A 25,704-nucleotide genomic window follows, 5' to 3' on the forward strand; every position below is an offset into this window, starting at 1 on the left:
TTAATTTTCTCAGTAAGAGGCGGCATCTCCAGTTGATTAACACTTAAGCTGTTAAGAAGTCTTCTAAAACCTTCCAAAATAGCTTTTTCCAGTCTTCCCAATTTTCTAGTGAATACATCTTGATACCAATTCATTAGTTTTCCTCTCCTAAACTAGTACTCTCATTATCGTGGCTGCAAACAGCTGTAACCAAATACCCAGTATACAGAATCTATACAAGGTACTGTATGAACTCAGTTTTCTTTCATCATGCTACTATAGTTAAGAGTATGCTTCTCTCTCCCACTTCTAAATAACCAACCATAGTTTTTCCAAGACACCACTTCCCCAGAAAGGAAAAAAATGCTACTTAAAATGCTAAGTTAAAATCAGACTTGCAACACTTTCCAAACCACCACTTCTATTCAAACAAAAATACATTTAAGTGTCTTTTGCATTACTTGAACTTTTAGATGTTATAATTTTTACTGGAAAAAGAAAATCCACCCTTTTTTTTTTTTTTTAAACAGAGTGTATTAAGAAATTCAAAATATGCAGGGAAATTGTCTATCATGACTATTACCTTATTGAAGGCAACATCGTTTGTTGAAATGTTTGTGCAAACACAGGCAATAATCTTTTCAAGTATATGGGTGCCATTTCTGGATCTCCTTTGGGTTCATTACATTCTTCCTCATCTTTGTTGGCATCTTTCTTTTTCTTCTCATCTCCTTTGTTAACAGGACACATCCAGTCCCCTGGAAAATATTTTTTCCCCGAAACGTTCAACAGCAAAAAACAACCAACCAACCAAAGATTCCCTTCAAATAAGTGTAAGTTTTTCTTTTCTAACATCTAAGTAACTGAACAGGACTACACATTGCTAAAAATATAAAATTCATATGTGCAAAACTTCTTGAAGAAAGCTGATTGATAACAAGTACCACCAAAGACCACTCATAGGAGAACCTCAAAGTCTTTAAAGTGAACTAAATACGAACACGTATCCATTTGAGGTTCCAGCGCAGGTGAAGTGCAGTTCCCACATAGAAAGAAAAGAGAAGCTACCAGGGCTGACACCCTCTGAACCCACAGCAAAATCCCAGTCGAGCCCCATTCCACAGCTGAAGAGCAGGACACTGCTTGTGCCCAGTCTGCAGTTTCTTCAGTAACCCCCATCCCTCAAGAATATCTAAAATACTGAAGTTTTTATATGTACATTACAGGTGAACGAAGGCTGGTCAAAAAATACTAGTTTTTAAAATGAAGCTTAAAAAAGTAAAATGCTAGTAATTTAATCACTTAACATACAAAAGCATTTCTACTAGCAAGGTTATGGAATTAAGAACCGCACTCACCTGGAGACTGAAGAATAGCTACTACTTCACTGTGCCCCCTTTCACGAGCTTTGTCTAAAGGAGTTTTCCCATCTTCATCTCTCAAATCAGGGTTTGCACCATGTCGTAAGAGAGTCTAGGAACAAGTATTTTTAAATATCGAAAAAACATTAAGATTCCTTCTTCCAAAGTAGTAAACATGTTTTTCATACATCTTTCCTACACTTTTCTCATGCTTGTAAGCAAAGTTAGAACATTACATGCTCTTTGTATCTGTAAAGTTAATATAAAACTCCTTTTATTCATATTACTGCCCTATCATAACAAAAAAATTAGATTTTGATAAACACTGTAAAGAACATGTAAATATTTGACAGTGCACATGTTAAACATTGCATCAAAGACATTTTGTACAGAACTAGGCAAAAAGTCAGTATCTGAGGCTTCCGAACAGCATCAGTTTAAACCGTACCTTTGCTACCTGAGGTCTTCCAAAACATGCTGCGTAATGTAATGACGATGACCTCTGACCTCTGTTAACATCAGCACCTCTTTCACAGAGAAATTCTACCTGTTAAACAAGAACACGGAAATCAAGTATTTTTCATCTTTCTTTACATAAATAATCTAACTTTATAAGATTCTGTAAAACTAATTTACCATTTCCTGAGTTCCAAAAGCTGAGGCCCAGTTTAGAAGAGTTTGTCCTACATCATCCATAAAATTTACTTCAAAAGCTGAAAGATACAATTAAATAATTAAAGCTCCCAGAATTATAAATTAAACTTCATTGGTGTTCTTTAAATAAGTGGCAGATGTTACAAAAAAAAAAATAAGCATCATCAGTAATTCTACATAAACATTTATGCCCTTAATTGCAATTAAAAAAAAAAAGTAGCATAGAAATTATTACTAACAAGACCTGTTGTGTATTTAACAAAATAAGTGAACTCATATATAAAAAATGTCAAGGTACTACCTAAGTATTTGTTATGACACTACAGATTATAAAAATAAAAACAGACTTTATCTCATTCTCTTTTTCAGAGGATTTTTGCTTACCTCCTGTGTCAATAGCATCTATGAGTGCATCAGTATCCTTACTGCGGATGCAATCTATCAGCTGCCGATGAGAACGTTCCCCAGAACTATCCAGCCTTCGCAATCCTGGGATTCTGCCTGTGGATCCAGCACTGGATTTTGGCAGGGCTTTTCTCCCTTCGAACAGTAGCACCAAAAGAAGATCTACTAACCGCATGGTATCCAGTACACATCTCTCATCACCCTGCAACGCACTTTCTATAGAATCTGGAAGTTCAGATCTTAGGAGATCCTGGAAATAATTAAAAGTCTGAACAATAAAAAATATACAGGGCTTTAGAAAATACTATCAGAATTGGGTTTCATTTCATATGAAATGCTTCCTTTTTTTCCCCTCTTTATAAATAACCTATGTGTATATATATATGTAAAAATAAAACCGATAAATCTCTATATAAAATAGCAACACAAATCTTGCATATATTAAAGTACATGAAGGGAAAAACTCTATGAGAACAAAAAGCTGTAGCGTAAAAGGATTTCTTACATGTGTTACTACTGGAGAGCCTCTACACAGGGTTGACAACAGGCTTACAATAGTTGACACCTGATTACTTAATTTAGAGTCTGCAGCTGTAGATGGTGGCCCAGTTGTACTCCGTCCAGGTTTGCAAGCTGAAGATGGTCCTGATGCTGTCCCACCAGCAGCTGCCATGCGAGATAACAACTCCTCGGTTAATCCATGCTTAGCTAATGGGGCTGGGTCAACTCCGCGCCGTGTGAATCTGTCAGCTAACGAAGCAAAGCATCTCAGAGCTCCATCAGAAACCTAAGGAAGAAGTGCAAGAGAAAAGATGAAAAATCTAATACTTAAGATGAGAAGATGCTAAGGGGATATTCACAAGAACACAGGACACAGAAGCAGCCGATTTCCCCAGGCTCCCTTCAAAGTCTATGAATGGAGGAGACAGGCTTTTTAAGCCAGAAACTCTGAGTCGGAACCCAGCAGTGCTCTGAATTGCTCACTGAAGGACTGTACTGTTGTTGGGATTTTTCCCCCCCTTTCTCTCTGTTGATGATACATGGAAAGCAAGAAAACTATTTTTCTTCGTTTAAATTTCAGCATTGTGAGCATCTTCATAACTGTATGAACCAACCCCCTAACGAAACTAGAAAAAACACATTTAATAATCAAATGGTCAAATTAATAGATATTGGAAGTACATTTTAAAAACAATTTTTCATTTCAGAGATTGTTCTTACAGGGAACAACTATTTATAACCCCAACTAGCAATTGTCCATCCTGACAATATGGTCTGAAAAAACCAAAAACAACCCACGGCTTGGTATTGAAATATGGAGTACTTCACCTTCTGGTTGTTCTGATGTTAGAAACTGTTAAAGCAGCTTTCTCGTAATAAAACTTAAAAAAAAAAATAAATAGAACCAAAACACCAAGAACACACATTATGATGTTTTACTCGCTTTCAGTCATTTGTTGGATTTCAAATTTGTTTCTCAAAGAACAATTAAGACAATTTAAAAATTTCTTTGCAGTTTCATCTTCTAAATTTATAGAAAATAAAATATTCCAATGTTATAATTTGATATTTATAATTAATATTATGCTAATACTACAATATGTTATACTAATTTCGTGTTTCTATTCAAATAAATGCTATCAAACAAGCCATTAGCTGAGGGACCAACTCGGAACTCCCAAAGCATTAAACTGAGCGAAGCGTGATAGTTAAAGTTAGATTTAAAGGTCTACATACTTCTCATAAGTAAAAGACATTTTTCAATTAGACCAAGGCTAAAAATAGGACATACTAGGAAAAGCATTTTACCCTTAGATAACCCAGATTGCCCACTAAGACCTGACCCAGGGATATGCAAGTATTTTTGTGACAATAAAACACAAACTCCCAAATTCAGGTGTCACTACAGAAAAAAAATAAAGACTGTGACACTGTGGAAACAAGGCTTACTAATGATCCTCTTAACAATCCTGCAAAAAGTACTGCTGGCCAATCGCCCAGGAAAGGATCCTACTTCTCTTCATGTCGGCGTTGAAAAGAAACGGAGGTTTTGCCTTTAACAACTCTCTGACCTATACACTAAAAGTGCCTCCACCCTTCAGATCAGGTCTGCACAGACATATCAAGATGAGCTGCTTCTGGCACATTTGCCTTTGTAGATATGCAGTAGCAAACCAGACTGGTGTCAAGAAATAGTAAAAAAAAAAAAACAAAACCAAACCACAAAACAGAAAACCAACAATACCTCTCTTCACCAAGCTCAAAATTACTACAGTTCTTACTCCCTAAAGTGTCAACAAATTCTAGCACAGCCCATTTCCAAAATGATTGACAGCTATCATATATCAAGAGCTTAACGCAGTTACTCATCAACACACAGAACAAGATTAGAATATAAGCCAGACTTCAGGAAGTTAAAATCCTTGATCTCCATTAAGTTTGCAAGGACTTGAAAAACAGAAGTTTCTCTTGAATAAATGCAAAGCATGCTAAACTTCTGACATGGTCCCTGCATGCCAAGCTTTCTGATTTATCAGTACCCTTTTGCAAAGAATGTTTTCTTTAACTTGTAATGGTCACTACTCATGTCCTCTGGCATTTTGCTCCAGTTCTTTGACAGCAGGATGGATAAACAATTCTGCCAATCTTTATGTCATCTGTATATATTTTATGGATTTTTACCAGAACAACTCCGTCACAAATACACAAGAAAGGTTCAGCTTATTTAACACACCACATTAGTGACATCAGTTACCAAGCAAAAGAGTGCTGTGGAAGGTATTCATTTCTCCTCCCAAACTGCAAGTTTGGTAGAAAGATTAAAAAAACCAAACTTATAGGTAAGCTGTTCTCGGGGCCACGTTCCTCTGGTCTAAACTCTCCCCTCAAGTGATGTTACTAACCCGCAGCCCACACAAAGTGACCAAATCCAACAGTTTAAAGGGAAGGGGGGGGAACAACAGAACTTTATAAATTAAGTTACTGGGCAAATCCGTAATATGCATCAACATTCATTGTAAATCCTGAGGCTTGTTTCACACAAAACATGCTTCTCAAGGATACCGGTACAGATTTACTTACTATCATCCGGGTTACCTCAATCTCAAGCACACTTATCTTAAAGCTTAACTGCTAAAAGATTAAGTTAATTTGAACTCTCATTCAGATCTCCAACAGCCCCAGCAATTGCTTTCTTTCAAACACATTATAAATTTCGAAACAGTTAAAATACTACAGTCTTCTGGTCTAAATTTCAGGATTAGCTTGCCTGAGATGATCAGTGCATTAATAAAGTTACATAATGTCTAAAAAACACAGCAGCTTGTTCTGAAATGGCTGGTGTGACAGCCCCCTGCCAACTGGATCTTTCAAAAAGATAATAAAAAAATTTAGCTCAGGGGCAAAAAGATTTAGTCTCCCAAATATGATGTGCTTAATAAACCAGACTGGGGGTGGGGGTGTAGAGAAAGGAATGAGGACAGAGGTGGGGGCGAAATGGGGACTGAGAACAGTACGGACAAGAAGCCCGGCCAGGGTACAGCAAGAATTTGGCTCAATAGCTATTGCAAAGCATTAGTATGACAGACACAAAAGGATTCTACTTGTAGGAAGATAATTCCTCTAGGATTTATTTTGTAGGTTTTACAAGGACTACTTCATCTCTAGTTAATCAAACTGCAATAGAGGAGTGGTGCTGCATCTGTAGTAGTACCATTTCAGCTGGCTTCCAATGTAATATTTTAGCATTGATTATGGATGTTTTCATTGCTTCATAGTTTGGCAAAAGAAAAACAAACCAGATTAATTTTTGTCTCTTATTTATGCTCAATTTAATAGTGACTGAGGTGCAAACATAAAACAATAAGTACTTCTGAAAGTATTTCAAAATGCACTGAAAAAAGTTACAAGATATTTTTCAGTAAAGTTTTCAGAGGTTAAATAAGATCATATTCACACAACAGTGCTTGAAGTCAAACGCTAAGCAGTATTTTTATCTTCTTGTCATCACAACTGTAAAGGAAACTATCGTAACTTCCAAATACAACAAAAACTATGTAAACATCTAGCTGTGGAGGCTATATAAAAATACCTAGCTATGCATTTATTAAACATAATGGAAGTTAAATTCATAGCATATTAAGCCAACTAGTACATTACCTGATGGTCTTCATGTTTTAATAAACTAGACAGTGATTCCACACAGATCTCTAATGAAGAATCCTGAGGCTCCATTTTGCCACAGAGTCGGGATACTACAGCCATAGCTGAATGCAAAGTGTCTTTATGAACAAGGTGGCCACTGTCACGAATGAATGTCAGAACACAATTCAACCCTCCAGCTTCAAACACAGCTCCTGACTCACGGGTACAGATTAATTCTAACACCTATGACAAAATGAAATTTCATTACAATGAAGCACACATAAGTTGTCAGTTATTTGTTTACATCCATCTAGAGAACTGGTTAAGAAAATGTAACAACAGAACAAAAAAAAAAGCCCTCTCTTCCTCAACACCCAGAAAGGGCCAAAGCCTCCAGTACTCTAGGAGTTACAGCTTTCTTCAAAAGGAGCAAATACAAAACCATCCCCCAATAGCGCAGTCATAACAGGTGTTCATGAGAGACAGCAACATAATAGTATCTTTTCCTGGGAGAATTAAGTCTTTGGATAACACAGAACTGCGAGCTCTGAAACTTCCAAGAGTACTGTTACTCCAGTATGTCAGTGATGTACTTTGAGTAGGCTACAACTAGTAAATAGAAAATATATGCATAAAGTCTGACGTCATGGTAATCAAGGACTCAAATTACACACTTGGGTATGCTTTAAACAAGAGATTTTAAGGGTCTTGTAAACTTTTCTGAAAACTTCACAAGGCTACAGAGGAGCTGTGTCTAGTGCTACTGAAGACACAGCAGTCAATTTTTTTTTTTCCAGCAGGTAATTTATGTATATCTGGAGAAATTCTTCATTTCCTTTTTAGCATAAAATTAGCCATTAGCATTCTAGTCATGTAAGATAAACAAGAAAAAATTGTTCTAGTATTTTTGTTTCTTTTTCTATACTTTTTTAAAGGAATCTCAGCTTTGAAGAGCACCAGACTGACAGTAAACATAAGCAGCATTGCTGGCACGTACACTTATCATACTCTATGGTTTTACTTCACATTTTAATAAAATATGAGTATATGAGGAAGCTCTTCAGAAACAGCAAATTTTCCACCTCTTTCTTAAAAACAGAAGTTTCTTCTTCAGAATACATACCTTCACACACTGCTCTGCCAGATCTCTGCTGGTTCTGTTGTTAAGTTCAACAACTACTAAACGATTACAAAGTGCCTTGATAGCTCCATCCACTCCCACAATCCTACGGGTGCACTCGGCTGATACATCCAGATAATACGTTATGGCACGAGCTGTTACTTCTAATACATTGTCTGGAGCACTTTCATCGAGAAAAATTTTGCACAGTGCTGGTAAAAAAGTTCGAGGAGGGCATCTGCAGGAAAACAAAACAAAAAAAAAAAAACCACAACAAAACATTACTAAGTTGTGCAAGTTTCTCTATGTTAAGTAATTTCAAAGACTTTCACATTAACAGATTAATGCTTTTCAAGCTGGCGTGATTTGTTCAATTAGTTTATAGGTTCAGAGCATTCATTTAGAATGATAGGATACAGGCATTTTATACGCACCCTAAAATTCAAACCAGAAATCCAAAAAGATGCTGTATTGAGGGAGGAAACCAGCAGAAAAAAATATTATTGAAATTTTAAAATCATACAGGGAAAAACTTATCCTCTTGGGAAATCATTTCAGGAATTAACCTCACTTCATCCAACAGAAAGCATTTTTTCCTTAACAGAGCTTCAAGGTTCATGATGATAAATAGCTACTTAACCATGAAATATTATGTTCGATATAAAGACTAAAGATTTTGGTTTTGCCATGCAATTTAATTCTCTGAGCGGTCCTTCGTCCCTATGGTATAAACATTCTAACTTGTCTTTTTATCCTATTTCAGTTTCCTCCCCCCCTGCATTGTTCTTTTTCCCTAACCACACTGAGAACATATTTAATTCATTTAGCTCGCTTCTATTGCATTTTCCCTTCCTTCTCATGCCTCTGGCTCTCCTCTTTATTGTTAGCCTCATTTACATAAGCAAGGACAGCCAAGAACATCCCCAGAACTTCATAACAAAATAAGCAAGCTGCAGCAGTCCTCCTTTTATCCCTCTGACATAACGGGGTACAGTCAAAATGCTCATAATGCTTTTACATTTACAAATCAAAAATAGTCATAATGCTTTTCACTATTATGGCTGTTGTGGTTAAGAGTGATTTGGATCAAAAGTTCTAAAACATGGACCTATACTTTAAGATAACTTATCTTCCAATAGCATACTTAAAAATAAATAACTTAATATAATGATTTTTCACTGCAGTGGTAGAAAACTTCCAAGGTGATGGGGATATATGTTGTCACAGTAGTCAAAATAACTGGATACCTCATCCCTAGATGTAGGAGATCAGAAATAAATTTACAAGAGGCAAATACTGCATTTTTTTTCTTAAACTAGGGTTTTGGTCCGCAGAAGGCGGCCTAAAGCTTCTCTAAATCCAAAGAGAAAGAACAAAAATAACAGCATGCTTTGGTCTGGAAGACAGGTGAAGTACTCAGCGATGAATCATTCCGGAGACTAACCCAGAGGTCAGTCAGTGTCCCATCTGGTAAGCACAGTGACTCATACAAAGGCACCAAAGCCTGGGACAGCAAAATGCTAATAGTTTCCTTGAAGATCTGGTCATGCTTTATGAAGTAATTAAATAATACTGTGTGACAAATAAAAACATTACCCATCATCTTTAGTGACATAAATTAATAATTGAAGCGTTGATAAAGCTAAATCACATATTTAATACTTATATTAGCCTATCCAGCCTATACTGTCCATTGTTCTTAAGAAAACTGCTATTTAACACCACGTTTTCCTTAAGAAGAGTTTATACAGTAACTTTGCATTTTAAAGACATTATCCACTGGACAAAAAAGTCTGAAATTTGTACTCATTATTAGATGACTACCATGCCATCACACAATAAGCATTTCAGTACATGAAATTTAAAGTAGACAGTTCTGCCTGTTGAAGTGGTTTTGTGTTGGATCTTTTACATGGCATTTTATGCAACATCAGACAGATCACTAAACATCGCTATGAACAGTGTTCTTCAAACCTTATATTGCAAGAAAATATATGAATATACAAAGGGCCAAGGCCAATGGAATGAGGTTCAACAAGGCCAAGTGCTGGGTCCTACACTTGGGTCACAACAACCCCACACAGCACCACTGCCTTGGGGAAGAGTGGCTGGAGAGCTGCCTGGGAAAAGGACCTGGGGGTGTTGGTCGACAGTTGGCTGAACATGAGCCAGCAGTGTGCCCAGGTGGCCAAGAAGGCCAACAGCAGCTTGGCCTGTATCGCAGATACTGTGGCCAGCAGGAGTAGGGAAGTGATCATCCCCCTGTACTCGGCGCTGGTGAGGCCCCACCTTGAGTGCTGTGTCCAGTTTTGGGCCCCTTACCACAAAAAAGACATCGAGGTGCTGGAGCGGGTCCAGAGAAGGGCAATGAAGCTGGTGAGGGGTCTGGAGCACAAGTCTTACGAGGAGAGGCTGAAGGAGCTGGGGTTGTTTAGCCTGGAAGGAGGCTGAGGAGAGACCTTACCACTCTCTATAACTACCTGACAGGAGGTCATAGTGAGGTTGGGGTCAGTCTCTTCTCCCAAGTAACAAGCAATAGGACAAGAGGAAACGGCCTCAAGTTGCACGAGGGGAGGTTCAGATTGGATATCAGGAAAAATTTTTACACTGAAAGGGTTATCAAGCATTGGAACAGGCTGCCCGGGGAAGTCATGGAATAGCCATCCCTGGAGGTATTTAAAGGAAGGGTAGACGTGGTGCTTAGGGATATGGTTTAGTGGTTAGGTTGGTGGTTGGACTCGATCTGAAACATCCCTTCCAACCTAGACATTTTTATGATTCTATGAAAAAAAAATTTACCAATGAACACAAATCTTAAAAATCAAAACCAAACCATACACGTATAACCAAGTGGAAAGTAAGGAGCTCTACTGTCTCCATTATAATACTAGCAAGTAGTAGTAAACCATTTTTCTTAGATTTCCAAAGACAGTAGCAGAAAAAACCCTCTAGATTTTTGCAGGGAGTTAAAAGCAATGCTCAGAAAAAAAAAGTGTAAATGTTACATTTGCTATGATTTAACAGTTTATAAAAAGACATAGCACAAACGGAACTTTGCTGTATTCTTTGAAAATGGAAATTTAAAAATTTGGAAGAAAACTGTTCCTGTCCTTAAAACACCTGTCCCTAAGAGCCAATTACCCAGCAGATACAGCAACAATACAAAGTTCCTAAGAGCCTATCATTTATATTGAATTCTTTGCCAGCACACAAATGCCAGTGCACTCTATCAGCAATGCTCTTAGCAGAGCGGAGCTCACTGGCAAAAACTTAAGGGTTTGGTTTTTTTTTTTAATTACTTTTTGCCAGAATCTCTAGCTACATTAGTCAGAGACCGTACTTTTTCAATGAGGAAGCAAATAATAACCTCCATTTGCTGTCAGGACATTTGTTTTTTGACTTATAGGAATGATTTCCAGTCGTCCCATAAGGAAAGCAACTTGTATCATAAGGTTTCAGGAACAAACTGTAGCTTTGTCATACACTTAACCTGTGGGAATTACTTGGTTCTCAAAATAAGTAGCTACCCAGACTACAACTAATTTTGTAGATTCTATGTGTGTAATACACACTGAATTCCTACAAAAGCAGCAATAAGAACTTCACTTGTTCTGAAAAATAGCAACTTTTTTCTGAAATAGCAACTAATCTAATTTTAACAAGAGCTTTCACAGAAAATTCTTTCGAGCTACTTCAACCTCTGGGCTCTATGTACTTGATGTTTGTTTCTTTTAACAGTTTGGTTTGGGGTTTTTTTGTTGGGTTCTTTTGGGTTCGCTTTTTCTTTTAGTTTTGTTGGATATTGATAGTAACCAGGAAGTTGAGAGCTAGATTACACCATGTAGAAGAGGCAGAAGAAACATTTTATAAATATTTACTAAGGACAATAATGAAGACTGAAGAGAAAAAAGGAGGAAAAAAAAAAGCAATACTGAAGCTTTTATTTAAGTCCTAATTTCTTTCCTCCCCCCCTTCTTTCTGAAGCAAAGCAAGAAACAACACACACGAAAACACAGGCTTGAAAGTAAAACAGAACAAAACACACTGGCTTTGTGGCATGAAATCTTATGCACTATCCACTCCAGTACAAACTAATTTACTGCAAACTAAACATTTATGATGCATATTATCTTTAGTATTTTTTTCTCTTTAGAATTTAAATTATTGTATTTCAATGCAGAACTCATTACATAATATTAAATAGCCGCCTGTTACCTAAAAATAAAAGTCTAGCCTTCTAATTGAATGCTCTGGACCAACTATAAAATAATTTAACAAATCATCTAACCAATGTTTGACAGAGAAACTTAGAGTAAAAAAGGTGAAAACCTTTTATGAAGAAGCATCAATCATATAATGAAGTATATAATGATAATCTAAAGCTTGATAGTTATTACAGCTCATACAAATTTGGAATTAACAGAAGCGTAAACTTCATTTTTCTCAGACATTGTTATCAGGAACATGGCAAAACAATCAAACCAGAATTTTTGTCTTAAGTCTCCAAAACAGCAAATGAGAGTTGCTTCTTATTATTTTAGCACACAGTATGTACAGTTGTGTCACCATCTTCCCCCTCATGTCTCTCTCAACTCATACAGTATGGTTCAAGTTCTACACAGTACAGTAATACAAAGTAAGTTATAATCCCTAAAGTCATCCCAGACAATAAAATGCATGCAGAACTCTGAAGTATTTCTGTAGAAAGCAAACCCAACAGACCTGGATTCTATCAGCCCTGAGTCTCTCCCAGTGTGACTGTCAAAAAGTATTTTCATTACTGTTTTACAAAGATTGCATTAACTATTATACATGGCTACTGCTTTTTCAAAGAGGTCATAGTTGGCAAAAGATTCAACTTGTTTTTTCAAGCCCCAGAGGATGATAGTAACACTGACATTGACTTCAAAAATAATGCCAAGTTATCACTTAAGATTCTCAGATACAAAAGACACATTTGGCCAATGCAGTCCACAATACACCAATTTGCCTATATAGGACCTCTACGCTATCTTGCCCACTGCTCTGCAATATTATTTCAGGCCAATACGTTGCTATACTTTTTCTAAGCAGCACGGTTCTCTAACATTTTGAACTTGTAATGACATCAGCAGAAAAAAAAATTAAATGTTTACCATGCCAAGTATAAAAGGTTCTTCACTACTCCTATGAAACAGCTTTTCTGGTCAGCTACAAACTTTAAATAATTCTATGAAAACAAAATTATCAAGTTTGTATGCATTTCTGAAATACATCTTCAAGAAGCTGTGCCCAAGCCAGGTAGTCTTTCACTCTGTGGGTGTTAAGAGTTTGAGACAAGACAATTCACATATACTAATATGGTTTTTTATTTCCTAGAATTTAAGTAGTATCCCAACTGTGCAGATTGTGATGAATAAGATGGTAAATTTCTGTGCTCAACTAAGTGAAACAGTAGCAGGAGCTTCTTGTGGACAAATGTATTTGACTGGCCATCATTAACATCACATAAGCAGGTAGGCAGGAATGCACAAACACATGCATACCTGGCAAGTTCAAAGTACCACCTTCTTCCCACCTTAACTTATTGCGGTCTTGTGATCATTAGACACGTCAGACCGAGACTGAGCCTCGCTCATGACTAGCTCTGAACTTCTCACTGCATTGTCTTCTCCCATCCAGGAAAGTTCCTAATAATATTTAGCGCCTCCTTCTCCTAATCTATTGCCTGTGACATTCAAGTCACTAGTATCTGTCATACTGCAGCATCTGAGGGCTCTTGTCACAGATCAGGATCTCCCTGCACTACCGGAGCCAAACAACAGATTCCATCCTACAAACCTAAAGTACAATTGTACAATAGAACACATACAGACAAGAGAATGTAAACTAATCATCCCACATTATTACATCTTATCTTGATATCACAGTAGTTTTGATGACCACAATTTACTGTTTAGCATATTGCATCATTACATTGCATTTCCTTATTCTACTTCTTAACAGCTTTTAAACATGTTACTACCAGTTTACTGTCAGTTAACCCATCACCAGCATTTTCTGCTATTTTAATAGAGAGGTTCTAGGGAAGACAATTTTTTATTCTTGCTTCTCCAAAAGCTATGAAAGGAATGGATTGTACTGCTGTTGTTATGCCCGCAATTGTTACCGAAGTTGCTGCTCTGAACGTGGTATGCAAAATGACCGGGTAAGACTGATGCTCTACTTTGCTTTACTCACAGCAACAGAATTCAGAACAAGAGGAAGATGTACACCCCAGAAACGAAGTGCTACTCTTACTGAAGGTTGCAAAAGAACTTTCACCCTGGTTGTGTAATAATTAAATATAGGTTCTTTGCAAAAATATTTAGTCCAGGCACTAGAAGATTTGGTAGAATCAAGAACAGCAACTGATACAGGAAGAGCAAATTTACTACAAAACTAGATAAGCCACATGGACTGCTAGAGTTTTACAGAGAGGGATTAACACACTTAACGAAACACCATCGATACTAAGCAAAAAAACCCCAAACTTCCTTCAATATTCTATAGTAAAACATTGCTGTGTTTATTTCATGGTGAAAACCACAAACTAGTGTTCCAGTAGACCAAGAATGGTGAGTTACACAGGAACTCTTAAAAGACGCATGCAGATTTCATTCACAAGCACGCACATGCCATACAGACAAGTTCACGTTCTTTTTGCCTGCTGAAGTCCACTCGGGCCTTCACAGTCCCTGAAGTTCCTGCTGGCAAGGGGACAGAAAGTACCAGCTCTGTCCTCCACACCCAACCTAGTGAGTGCTTGAGCCTGGAACAGCAGAGAAGGGCGCACCAACACATCCTCCGTGCTCCAGCCACAGCCTTCTCCAACAGGCAGCTAGAATTATTACAGCAGAACATTGTACAGCTGGCTTTTTGAAGAACTTCGGTTATTATGCCATAGGTAACTTTTCTATGGATAGCTGTATTACAAACAGAAGTACACAGGTCAGCTTTATAGAGATCACCCTCTAATCCCAAAATCCACACTAAGCTACTACACAGGTCTCCTGTGGCTGAAACTATGAGCATCTGCTCTACGTGTCTCAGGGACAAGAACATGCACATGTGAGCAGAGCCAGACAGCTGGTGCCCTAAGTACACCTCTCCCTTCTGTCACACAGCCCCACCGGGGACTTCTGTGTGCCGGCCCTTGACCCCTAAGGAAAAGGGGAAGTCTCTACACCTCCAAATTGTGCAAATGGGTTTTCAAAGTAGACCTGGAGTTTTCACTTGATCCAATCCTGAGTAAAGGCACCTTGTTACTAAAGCGTAAGCAAAGACAGCACAGGGAAGAGAAATCCACTGCTCACCTGAAAGCAATTCCAGCAACCAGGTCCCAAAAAGAGTGCTTTCTGAGGACCAGCCTCTCTTTTCAATGAAGCACCAGGTCAGCAAATACAATCAGTGCCAGTAGAATCCAAAGAGCGAGTTAGACCAGCCATGTTACTTATGTGTCACTATTACACCTTAATTCCAAGGGAAATCCCTACTGGCTTCCTTAGGCAAGCTGAAATACATCAAAGGGTCCTAAAACTGTCCCAAATATTTGCTGTAAAAGATTGGGTCCCATCAATACCATAGACACTAATGTTGTTCCAACTAAGACTGTGCTCAGAACTATGATGTACTTGGACAGGTAGAGAAGCAAATCATTTCAGGAGTGTCTGTACCACAGTGGCCACACGTTGGACTCGCCCTTAGAAAACTGTCTACATGGGAAATACAAGGCTGCCAAAACCTCCCGGAACAGCAGGGAGGCTGAGGGCAGAACTACAGCACTGAATGAACTGATGCGACAGGACAGCAACTGATGGTCAGCTTTTAGGACATGTCCATCTACTGACAGATGATGGGTTTGATTTTAAAGAGAAAAGGACACAAACAAACCTTTCACCACTGAAGGCCTCCGCTCCCACCAAGGGAAAAAAAAAGTGCATAATTTCTAAATTTAACACACACAATATCAAAACCAGTTTTACCACATTGCTTTTGTCTAACCATATATTAACTAAAAGAAGTAATTTATCTCAGAAAAAAGAAACTATGACAGCAAAAAAAATAAATTGTTGCTGTTGCAACAATTAGGGGCAATTGAAGGCAAATAAATTGTTGCCCTCAAAGTTGGGGCACGGGGGAGAATCACTCTGTTCACAATAACCTATTTGCAGTGGAACAAACAAAAACATAGAGGTGAGTTTGTTTTATTACAGAAAAAAAATACCGATCTTTTAAAAGTTTTTATTCTTTCAAATTAGAAATTAATGGCTAATAGGAGGTAATAGGTAGCTCCAAAGTTCAGACTTCTATTTAGGCACTTCTCCTAATGAATAAGAAAAAGAAAGGAAAGTACTTTTCGATTTTCATTTCTAAGAATCTATATTAACATCACATTAATATATGTTAACATAGCTTCCTAAAGTACTTCAAAAGAGTCCTCTCAAGAAAAGTGATTAGGGACTGACTTAGTGAATTAATGAGGTTACTCTGTGTTACTCCTTAGTGAAAGACCGACTTCAGTGAGTTAATGAGGTTACTCTGTGACCAACGCTATAGCTCTTGCTAATTACTTTAAGTCTCTCAGTTCTGCATGTCCACAAAACTTCATTCCTGTACTCCCAGGAAAAGCGCTTCTGCTACTTATCATCTTGCAGCCTTCCACCCACCATATTTCAAAGATCTTACTGGAAGGCAGGTTTGTAAATAACAGTTTTTAAAGGATCTGAAATAAGTACTGTTCAGTATCAATATTTACCCTTTACAGAGGTAAATCCATTTAGATTAGGGTAGTAGAGCATTCTCTGTACTGACATTAAGCAAAGAACTAAACCACATGAAGAGTGCAGATTCGTAAAATTTCTATTAAAAAAAATTCGTGCTTTCAGTGTTATGATGAGTTTATTAGATTGTAAAGACCACGATACACTAATTCTTCAATATACATTCTTCTTCTGCAGAAAATTTAATTGTTCTATAAAAATTTTCTAAACATCACAGTCATGTTGATAAGACGTTGAGAAAGGCTAGGGACATTCATCAATATAATTATATTACTACAGCATTTACAGCACTATAATCAGCATTACTCCATACACCGACACACTTCTGAATCATTTCTCCATTCCCTCCCCCGCTCCCCCTTTATAGGGATGCAAAATTCTTAAATAGCTACAGCAGTAAGCTCCCGCCAGTGCTAAGCCCTTAAACTCTAATGAAGTGACTCAGCTGATTTTACAGCTGGCCAGTGGAAAAAGATACCAAGGAAGTAAAAATAGGCACTGTAAACTCATTTCTGTAATTACATTTCATATTTTAAATGCACTTAAAAGCCTTAGCTAAAACAGAAACAATAATGGTAAAGACTACTGTTGTGTTTAAACAAATGACAACCCTACTTCACCCCGAAAATGGTTAACGCGACTACTGCTGGCATTGGGGCATGCTACTCAGCTCCCCAGTAACCGCTGGACTGGGCTGATACAGAGCCACCGCCATGTGACAAAGCCTTCAGCTTCAGGCGCGGGGTCCAAGGCATGTGACTGTGGCAGAAAACCAAGCGCAGCCACCTGCCAGCACTTGTGCTGGGTCTGTAATGCATACCAGCTGCTGAGACCAGTTAAAAGTGGGAAAATAAGGAATTATACATGCCTACACCGTGCCTACGCTATTTAATAAATACCTAATATATAATTAGTTTAAATAACTAAAAGTTAAAATACTGAATTTAAACCTCATTAATAACTGTTTTTGAGGAAACATATACCAGTTAGGTATTTACGGCAATGTGTCACACAACTTTCAAGTTTCAACAAACATACATCCTGCAAAACCGATCTGTTCTTAAAGCAACAGTAATTGCAACTTATTTTTGACTAATGATTGCTTTTCCTTTCTGGAGTTCTTTCTACAGAAGAAAATCTCAGATCTCAGATTTTCCCTCATTGTTTCTTTTGCTGAAATACTGTTTTGTTTCCACATATGAACCAAAACCATCAGTAATCAAGATGATCCACCAGAGAACTGCCTGCACACCTGCATTGCCTACATATATTCTTCTGGACCCACTTCCAAAACATATTGTACATTGTTTTCTTACAATGTTGTTACAGAACAAATAAAGGCCAGAAAATGTCCACTTACGTATAAGACTTTAGAGATACCATGCTATATTTTAAAGGTATGAGCAAGAAGCAACTAAAAATTAACTGCTAATTTAGGAACTTTTACCACAATCATAAGACATTGAAATTCTACAACTCTGAACCTCTACTCTTAACTACAATCATAGTTCAGGCCAAAAAAATAAAGCCAGGGCATTATCAACTCCTTTCTGTATCTATACCAGCAGAAACTCTGCATTACTAGAAATTAATTTAGAATTCAAACTGGCATTTAGAAATACTCTCACACTTCCTTTCAGCTAAGCAAAGGACAGACAGCTGAACCCTCTTCTGTGCATTCACTATTAGGAGGGAACACATCATCTACGTACTCAACTACACATTTAATAAATATCAGTTTTGTAAAATGAAACAAAAAAAATGCACAAGAAGACACAGTTTCTGCAGGATAGCTAATTTCTAAATAAATTACCGTTAGGCTTTGATCTTGAATTTACAAAGGATGTGGTGGGCTGCCTTTTGCATTTTTCAGTATCTTATAAAAGATATGCCATGCCTCAGGGTAGTAATTCCACATATATTTATTCTCTTATCTGCAGCATTTTGTAAATGTTTTGCAGAAACTTGGTCCACAATAGCTGAATAAATTAACGAACTTGAAAGTACAGATATTTCCGCCTATAATTTCCACTAGTAGCAACCTCAACTCTGCAAACATAATAGTTCGAGTACACATTACATTTGTTAACATTTCAAAATGAAATAAGCAACTAAAAAGTATGATTTTGTAAGTCTGTCTAAGTAAGCACATCGGCTTCTGCTGGACTTCTAGATGCTCAAAAAGAGAACAGACTTAAACAAGAAAACTTCCATTTCCCCGTTACCAATCTACTGTCTATGCCTTGTACATAGCCCCTTCCTAAAAGGCTGATTTTCAAAATATTTTGACGAGTACAGTAATTCAAGAAAGGAAGCCCCCCTATTTGAAATTCCTCTAACACCTGTTTTATTGGTCTTACCCAATCTATTAGGAGATGGAATCTTTCGAAAGGTCATTAACACGCTGCCTTAAAATTCTGCACCCATCTTTCCTCTGAAGATTCTTACGAGAAACAATCTCAACACAAAGCCCTGCCCAAAACAAAGGGTACTTGACGATATTACTGATACTTTAATGAAAAAAAGTGACAGACTAGTAAATAGTAGGAAAGACAGTGTGATGAGTTATGCAGAACTGTCTGGACTACTCAGAGGCATGGGCTCATTTAAACAAAATATGTTTTAACACATACAAATGCCAAGTTACAGATCTTAGTCTACGTAATATATCAAGCCATGCCTAAGAAGTGAGCAATCATACCCTGGAAAGCAACTCTGAAGATAAATTACTAAAACCACACTTCCTGTACAATGTTTTGGAAATATGTAACTAAATTTGGGATGTATAACTGGTAACAGTTAAGTTAAATGTACTCCTATAAACAGCATGGATGAAGCTAACACTGGAAAATATTTCCGAAAAACTTGGAAAGCGAAGAACTGGAGAGGGGGAGGAAGATCAGGAGCTGACAAGATACTTGCATGCAACTACATTCACAGCAACAATGGTATTGGCTTTTAATTCAATTGGAAAACGTACACTGACTGCTCCCCCCAGAATGTAGAAGTCTGGCCAATTCAAATAGAAAAGGACAAGTAAATTTCAACAACAAAGTCAACCAGGCAGCAGATGAAATAGCAAAACAGGGTAAAGTCAGGTAGGAGGCCCTATTGGAAGCATTAACTACACATTATGTTTATATTGAATTGAGCATCTTGTTCAATAATAACCAGGCAAAATTTAGGGGCCTATGACAGAAAGGATGTCAATTCAGATGACCTCATCTTCCCTTCCGGCCTTTGCAACCATTAAGATTCTCAAAATTACTAGACAAGGCTAATTAATCTCCGTAATACCCGTGACAATGAGGCCATAATTCCCATATGACAAAGAGTAACCAGAAAGACATAGTGTTAAAATTCTTACCATTGCAAAAAAAATCCAACCACTCAACAACAACAACCAGCCTTAAAAATCAGAAATGGTTCTGAACATTATGCTGTAACAAAAGCTCCCTGAAAAACACAGCACACACCCCTACTTCTATCTCAGAAAAGCACTCTATAGGATGCTGAAGATCCCACTATATTGGAGTGAACACAGTGAACGACTCAGAGCTAGCCATTGTAAAGCTTACAAAATTTCATTTATTGAGAGAGATGTCTGCATTAGTCCAAAACAATAATTCACTAAGAACATATGCTTTGCGTGGTTTGAAATAATGAAAACTGTAGTCTATTGTTGACAGCAATACTTATCCTGATTTACTCATGGCTGCACTCCAGCACAAAACTGTAATAATGGCCCGAGTTGTTTTTTTTTCCCTTAAAATAACAAAACAAACAAATCTGCAGGACACACAACATGTAAAGCACCTTAATACAGACAGATCTGCCCCCTCAGCCTGTTAGTTTTCTCACGATTATTACATCTGTTAAAGGGCACTTTACCACTGTCTGAATTACAAAGACATTTTTAAAGCCAGCCCAAACTTTACTAATAGGCCTGAGAACCACCACTTTGGATTCCTACCCTATCTCTACAAGAAAAGTTTCTTGGGTTTCTATTTATATTTAATTTTGAATTACTGAAGTTACACAATCCTGATAAACACAGGAGCCCGTAGTTTGAAGCAATGAGGTGGAGGTAAAGTTAAACTGTTACACATTATTCTACCACAGACTCACTAGCTCATGTCAACAGAGTCTTTGATTCACTAGAATTTCTTCTTACACTTACTATTACATGTTAGCAAATACAAGGTAGAGATACAGTAGTGAATACATACTTAGAAAAGAACAAGGTTTACTGTAAATTAAAATAAACCTATTTGATCTAAAAAAATTAATGGAAAGCATTTCTACTTTACACATTAGAAGGCTAAATTATGATCCTTTGTATAATTTTTGTTTTTATTTTTCAAATAAGCTGATAACTCTTGATAATTCATTGCTAACCAAATCTGTTAATGCTAAATATACTGAAGTGACTTCGGGCACAGCCAAAAGGCAAGATATGCTTTCTCTTTCTGAGCATTAATAAGGCTATTTCTTCTGTTCAGTGTAGAAGAGTCTTTACCCAGGCATTACTTTACTTGTTCTACTACTGCCTTGTTCTACGAGTTTTCTTTGTAATTAAGAAAAATAATTAAATAAAATCTTCCTTGCTAAATACTTTTCCTCTGGCAGATAGAGAAAGGAAAGAACACCACCAAGCCCAGATCTAAGGCATTTCATTTTATTTCACCAAAAATAAAGTGAAACAATTAGGGCAAAAAAAGATAAATTCAACACCTTTCAATACCTATGTTGAAAAGGGCTATATTAATAATCATAGAGAGACTGTAACTAACAACCTCTACATTGTCTTTGAAATTACTTGTAACAACTTAAACACTAAAAATATAATTTCAATTATGTTTATATAAAACGCATACTTAAAACTCTTGTTAAAGTTGACTTAGTAGCACACAATTAATTTGGGACTAACTTATAATCACAACGAATTTAGATATTTTACTCCAACTACTTAACAGACCCATTACTCATTAAGGTTCTGCAGTTCAGGCTATTGGCTTTTGCTGCTGGTAAAATGCTAGCCATTCTTCATGCTAAGTGACTAACAGTGTCTGTGACTCATTATCACCAGAAGATGAATATGCCGCTGATTTCTGTAATGTTAACATATGAGTAACACAAAATAATTTAATCAGATGTAATATGTAAATCTGGGGGATAAGTAAAGAAACATCAATTATTTGGCACCACTACCTGTTATTGGCTGCACACCCCACAATCTGTTGTGATACCACTAGAGCTCTGCCAGAACGCTAGGAAACACACCACCATACATTTGTGCCTACTTCCGTTTTTCTGATTTGATCTGAAAGGCTAGTTTCAATATCCATTACTCTTGTACAGAAACAAATTAATAGCTTTAAAATATGCCATTTCCCTGAGAACACATTTGCAAAGCAACCCTATTACTTCACTGCAATAATGAAGTACAAGATTTTGAATCCATCACTTCAATGCCTTTCCCCCCGGCTGTTTCTCCAATTTTGAGATCTTTTTTGCTAAGTGAGACTCTATAATGTCCTTAAGAAATCAGTCTGGAAACAGTGCTGTGCTTTTAGGGAAAAAGTATACCATTCATGTTAATATTTTTCACGTGTCTTTGTTTCATAGCTTTGCCAGTCCTTACCATATGCAGCTTTTAATCACCAGATGTACTTCACTAAAACGATGAGCTCTTTCTTAGCATACATCATAAGAGCAAATAATTTCTTACGTAAAAGTGGACTAATATTAATAAAGTCACTCTAACTGATCCCTGAAAAACACCACATTTCATTCCCCAAGAAATTGACTGGTTTAAGATTCTACCTTCCATCTTCCAGTTGTTGAATTCCACAGATGAAATATTTCTTAAAGTTTCCTTAGTCAACATAATTAATAGCAATAAACAATTCCAAGATCTTGAATTAACATCTGCACAGCATACAAAAATTTGGGAATGCTCTTCTTGGTTAACAGAAGAAAAATGTTCTAAAATCTATAGGCTAGTTTTCTTACCAACAGAAAAATATGTCCACACTTTGAGTCAGGCATACACTGAAACCATTTTCAAAATTAGTTCCTGAAAAATGTGTTTGGCAACACTTCTGTCACATAGTAAATCTCCTACTTAGATAAGCAATAACTCCTTTAAGAACATTGCTGAAAAGCAACTTTAAAATATTTTCAAAGATTATTTTGGTTACAGTCTCTCAGCGCATGACAGTTTTGGCTACTTGTACTGTCATTGCAAAAGATTTTTAAAAAACTTTTCAAGACATCACCTATTTCTTACAGAGAGTTTAAAAAAAAAAAAAATAAAGTCACCTTGAAATGCAGGCCGTAATACCACAGGCAGCCAAGACAATCTACCAAGAAGTTCTCCACTTCACAGTGTATTATACCTTTCTCTGCTTCTCTCACATTTCCAGTTAAGCAGTTCCACCTCTGGTGCTCAGACACCTCTATAATCTGCTGTAATTCACTGTAACAGCAGAAAACTCACCAGCTTCCTCTGTGAGTTTAAAGAGCAGCTTGCTCTTCTACTGAATTAGAGGAGTTCAGTAAGCCCTGATGCTGGCATGAACCAAGAACATGATTAGGAGGAATAAGGTAATAAGCTACTACGTCAGCTCAACAAATACCATGGAACCGTATCTTCAATGTATTCACAGTGCTAATTAGAAGTCCCAGTTTTAACTTAACTGTAAAATCACTTGAACAGGCAGGGAACCTTGATAATTTTTTCCCAATGTACACTCAATTCTATTCTGTTTGAGGGATGCTTAAAATAGCAAAAGAGATCAACAACTTAGAAGACCAGTAAAATTAAATTATACCAAGGCTCAAAACAAAAATTAAAATGCCAAATGGTATTTTAAATGTTTCTTCTTTTAGACATAAAAACTAATTTTAAAACCACAACACTGCAATAACAGAGCATTCATTATCTATACTTTAAATAGTCCAAGTGCTTTTCTTTCTTATTCATTTATATTGAGTTGAAAGTCTGTTCTAAACAAAATGCATAAAACCCCCAACTGGTTTATATTTTAAAAGTTGACATTTCATTCCTGATTCTCAAATACCCAGAAAACATCCTTACAAATGCTTACGCCCAAACTTCTACTTCTGTTCTATACTGAACATAATGAAACAGGAAGTTCACCTAGATTTGTCAGAAAAATTTATCCTTAACTATCAAATTCTCTTCTACAGCAGTAAATTAAACAAGTCAGTAAAACAGCTTTTCTGAGGCTGAAAAAACAGTGCTCCACCTGTATCAGTACTACAGGGGACAGATAGGGAAGTCGAATGCATGTCCCTACAGTAAGTATCTTTCAAGTCACAATTTCACCTGTAAGCTCATTAAGGCCAAGATCAGGCAATTTCAAATTCTAAAGCAGTGCACAGAACTCTGCTCACTTTTCTGTGCCTACTACAAATCCAAATTTTAGAGATGTACGAATTTTGCACTTCCTTTATTAAAAGTTGTGAAAGATGAACAGCTTTTAAGAAATAAGCTCAAAAACCATTCTCTTCTTCAGGACTACAACACTAAAGACTGTAACAAACATCTGCCTTTCTAAATGCTTCTAAACCCACAATCCTAAGCAGCACGATGTATCAGAAAGACACTAAACATAGTCCGAGATGAAAAGAAAGTGATAGTAATGAAAAAAAGAAAAGAGGAGAGATGCAAAAGTGTCAAAATAAGAACTGGGGAAACAAGGAAATAAATAAACCAAACACCAAAAAAAAAAAAAAAAAAAGATGTCAGATTTAAAAGTCATGATTGTTTACACTTTTGCTACCTTGTTTCCATACTACTTGCGGGCCCTGACAGGAAGCAGTGTAACACATGCACAGCAACACCATTAAGTAATAGAAGTGGTTACATCAGCATTTTGTGCTGCGAGAAATATAAAAAGGAGGGAGAGCAGGGACTGAACTATATGAACTGTACAAATGCAGCTAAAGAGGCTGGCATGAACAGCAACATTCCTCAAAGTGGCAAAATATTTCTATGAACAGTGGTTAGTATTTGTGATTTTTGTTTAGATTTATGGAGCTCAGAAAAAGCTACTGTATCTCTTGAGAAAAGTGTTGCAAGGGTATGGATGCTAAAATATATCTTGGTAATCATTATAGTTTTAATGTAAAAAAAAAAAAAGCTTTATCTACCCCTAAAAATAAAAGAAGAAACAAAAAACCTCCAACATTTCCACATCACAACTCTGAATACATTTCTTTAAATGTAACGATCAGATTATGTGTCAGAACAGGCACTGTGGATCACTCACAGGACGCTACATTTTTTATCAGCCAACAGTACTTCACACATTAACACAAACTCTTCATTTCAGTGATCTACATTCAACTTCAGTCTGCAAAAACATTTCTGAAGCTGAAAGTTTCTAGGAATGTTAAATGTCATATACAGCTACCGAGAGAGGAAAATAACATTCCATAAACGAAAGTCAAAACTACTTACGTTTCAAAACAGCGATCCACGTTGTCTGACATCAGAAGGAGCATGCATAGCTGTTCCAGTGCTATTAGCTGCATATCCCTTTCATCTCCCTGCCCCATCTGCAGCCATTCCAGCAACGTGTCTGGGTCCACATCTGCCATGTTTCTTTTTTTTTTTTTTTAAAAAAAAAAAAAAAGCCACCTCCACTTAAATTAAAAAGTACCAAAAATATCCTTTAATTGTTCCAAGTCAGACTAACGAGCACAATTAATATCTCTCTTCAGCCAGGCCCAGGCTTCTGCAGTTTTCACCTGGAAAGTAAAAAAAAGAAATAATTATCATCACTATCTTGTCTTTAAACTTTTTGGATTTGCTCCTCTAAAATGTATAGCATATTTTTGGGCTGACATTAAAACTTCCACATGTTTGACCAGCAATTATATTTTTTCAAGCTTTATACATGAGCAAACAGTAATGAGTTTGTTCTGTTTCACTGGAAATAAATCTCTAGTCCCAGCTGAGAAGCAAGCAAGACTTAGAGCCTACTCTTATTTATAGGATAACTCAAAATTAAAACTTAAGTAGAAAAAATGTGCTTAACTTTTGTATATTCTCAAAGCCAATGTAAAGACAAATAATGTCTTTAAACCCCTTTTCCTTTGATATCACTTTATAATAAAGTGTCCATCTCTCCGAAAGATTAATTATCTCCTCACTAAAGTATTACAACATAGAGAGACATCAAATGTCACATTTTAAATACAAACCCAC

At 36.8% G+C, this 25,704-nt stretch overlaps 1 protein-coding gene across 5 annotated transcripts in view; it reads right to left on the reverse strand.

Moving 5' to 3' along the window:
• HECTD1 (HECT domain E3 ubiquitin protein ligase 1) overlaps positions 1-25,094 on the reverse strand; it is a 61,284-nt gene extending 36,190 nt beyond the window's left edge. For all 5 annotated transcript variants that reach the window (XM_074148719.1, XM_074148717.1, XM_074148715.1 and 2 more), the window contains exons 1-9: positions 24,955-25,094; positions 7,666-7,900; positions 6,558-6,785; positions 2,905-3,186; positions 2,379-2,649; positions 1,977-2,053; positions 1,789-1,887; positions 1,338-1,452; positions 563-737 (exon numbers count right to left, since the gene is read on the reverse strand). In XM_074148719.1, coding sequence (XP_074004820.1) covers positions 563-737; positions 1,338-1,452; positions 1,789-1,887; positions 1,977-2,053; positions 2,379-2,649; positions 2,905-3,186; positions 6,558-6,785; positions 7,666-7,900; positions 24,955-25,094 — 1,622 coding nt within the window. The remainder of the gene's footprint in view (positions 1-562; positions 738-1,337; positions 1,453-1,788; positions 1,888-1,976; positions 2,054-2,378; positions 2,650-2,904; positions 3,187-6,557; positions 6,786-7,665; positions 7,901-24,954) is intronic.
• Positions 25,095-25,704: the final 610 nt, after the last annotated feature.

Source organism: Numenius arquata, chromosome 6 (genome assembly GCF_964106895.1).
Source record: "Numenius arquata chromosome 6, bNumArq3.hap1.1, whole genome shotgun sequence".
Classification (NCBI taxonomy): Eukaryota; Metazoa; Chordata; class Aves; order Charadriiformes; family Scolopacidae; genus Numenius; species Numenius arquata.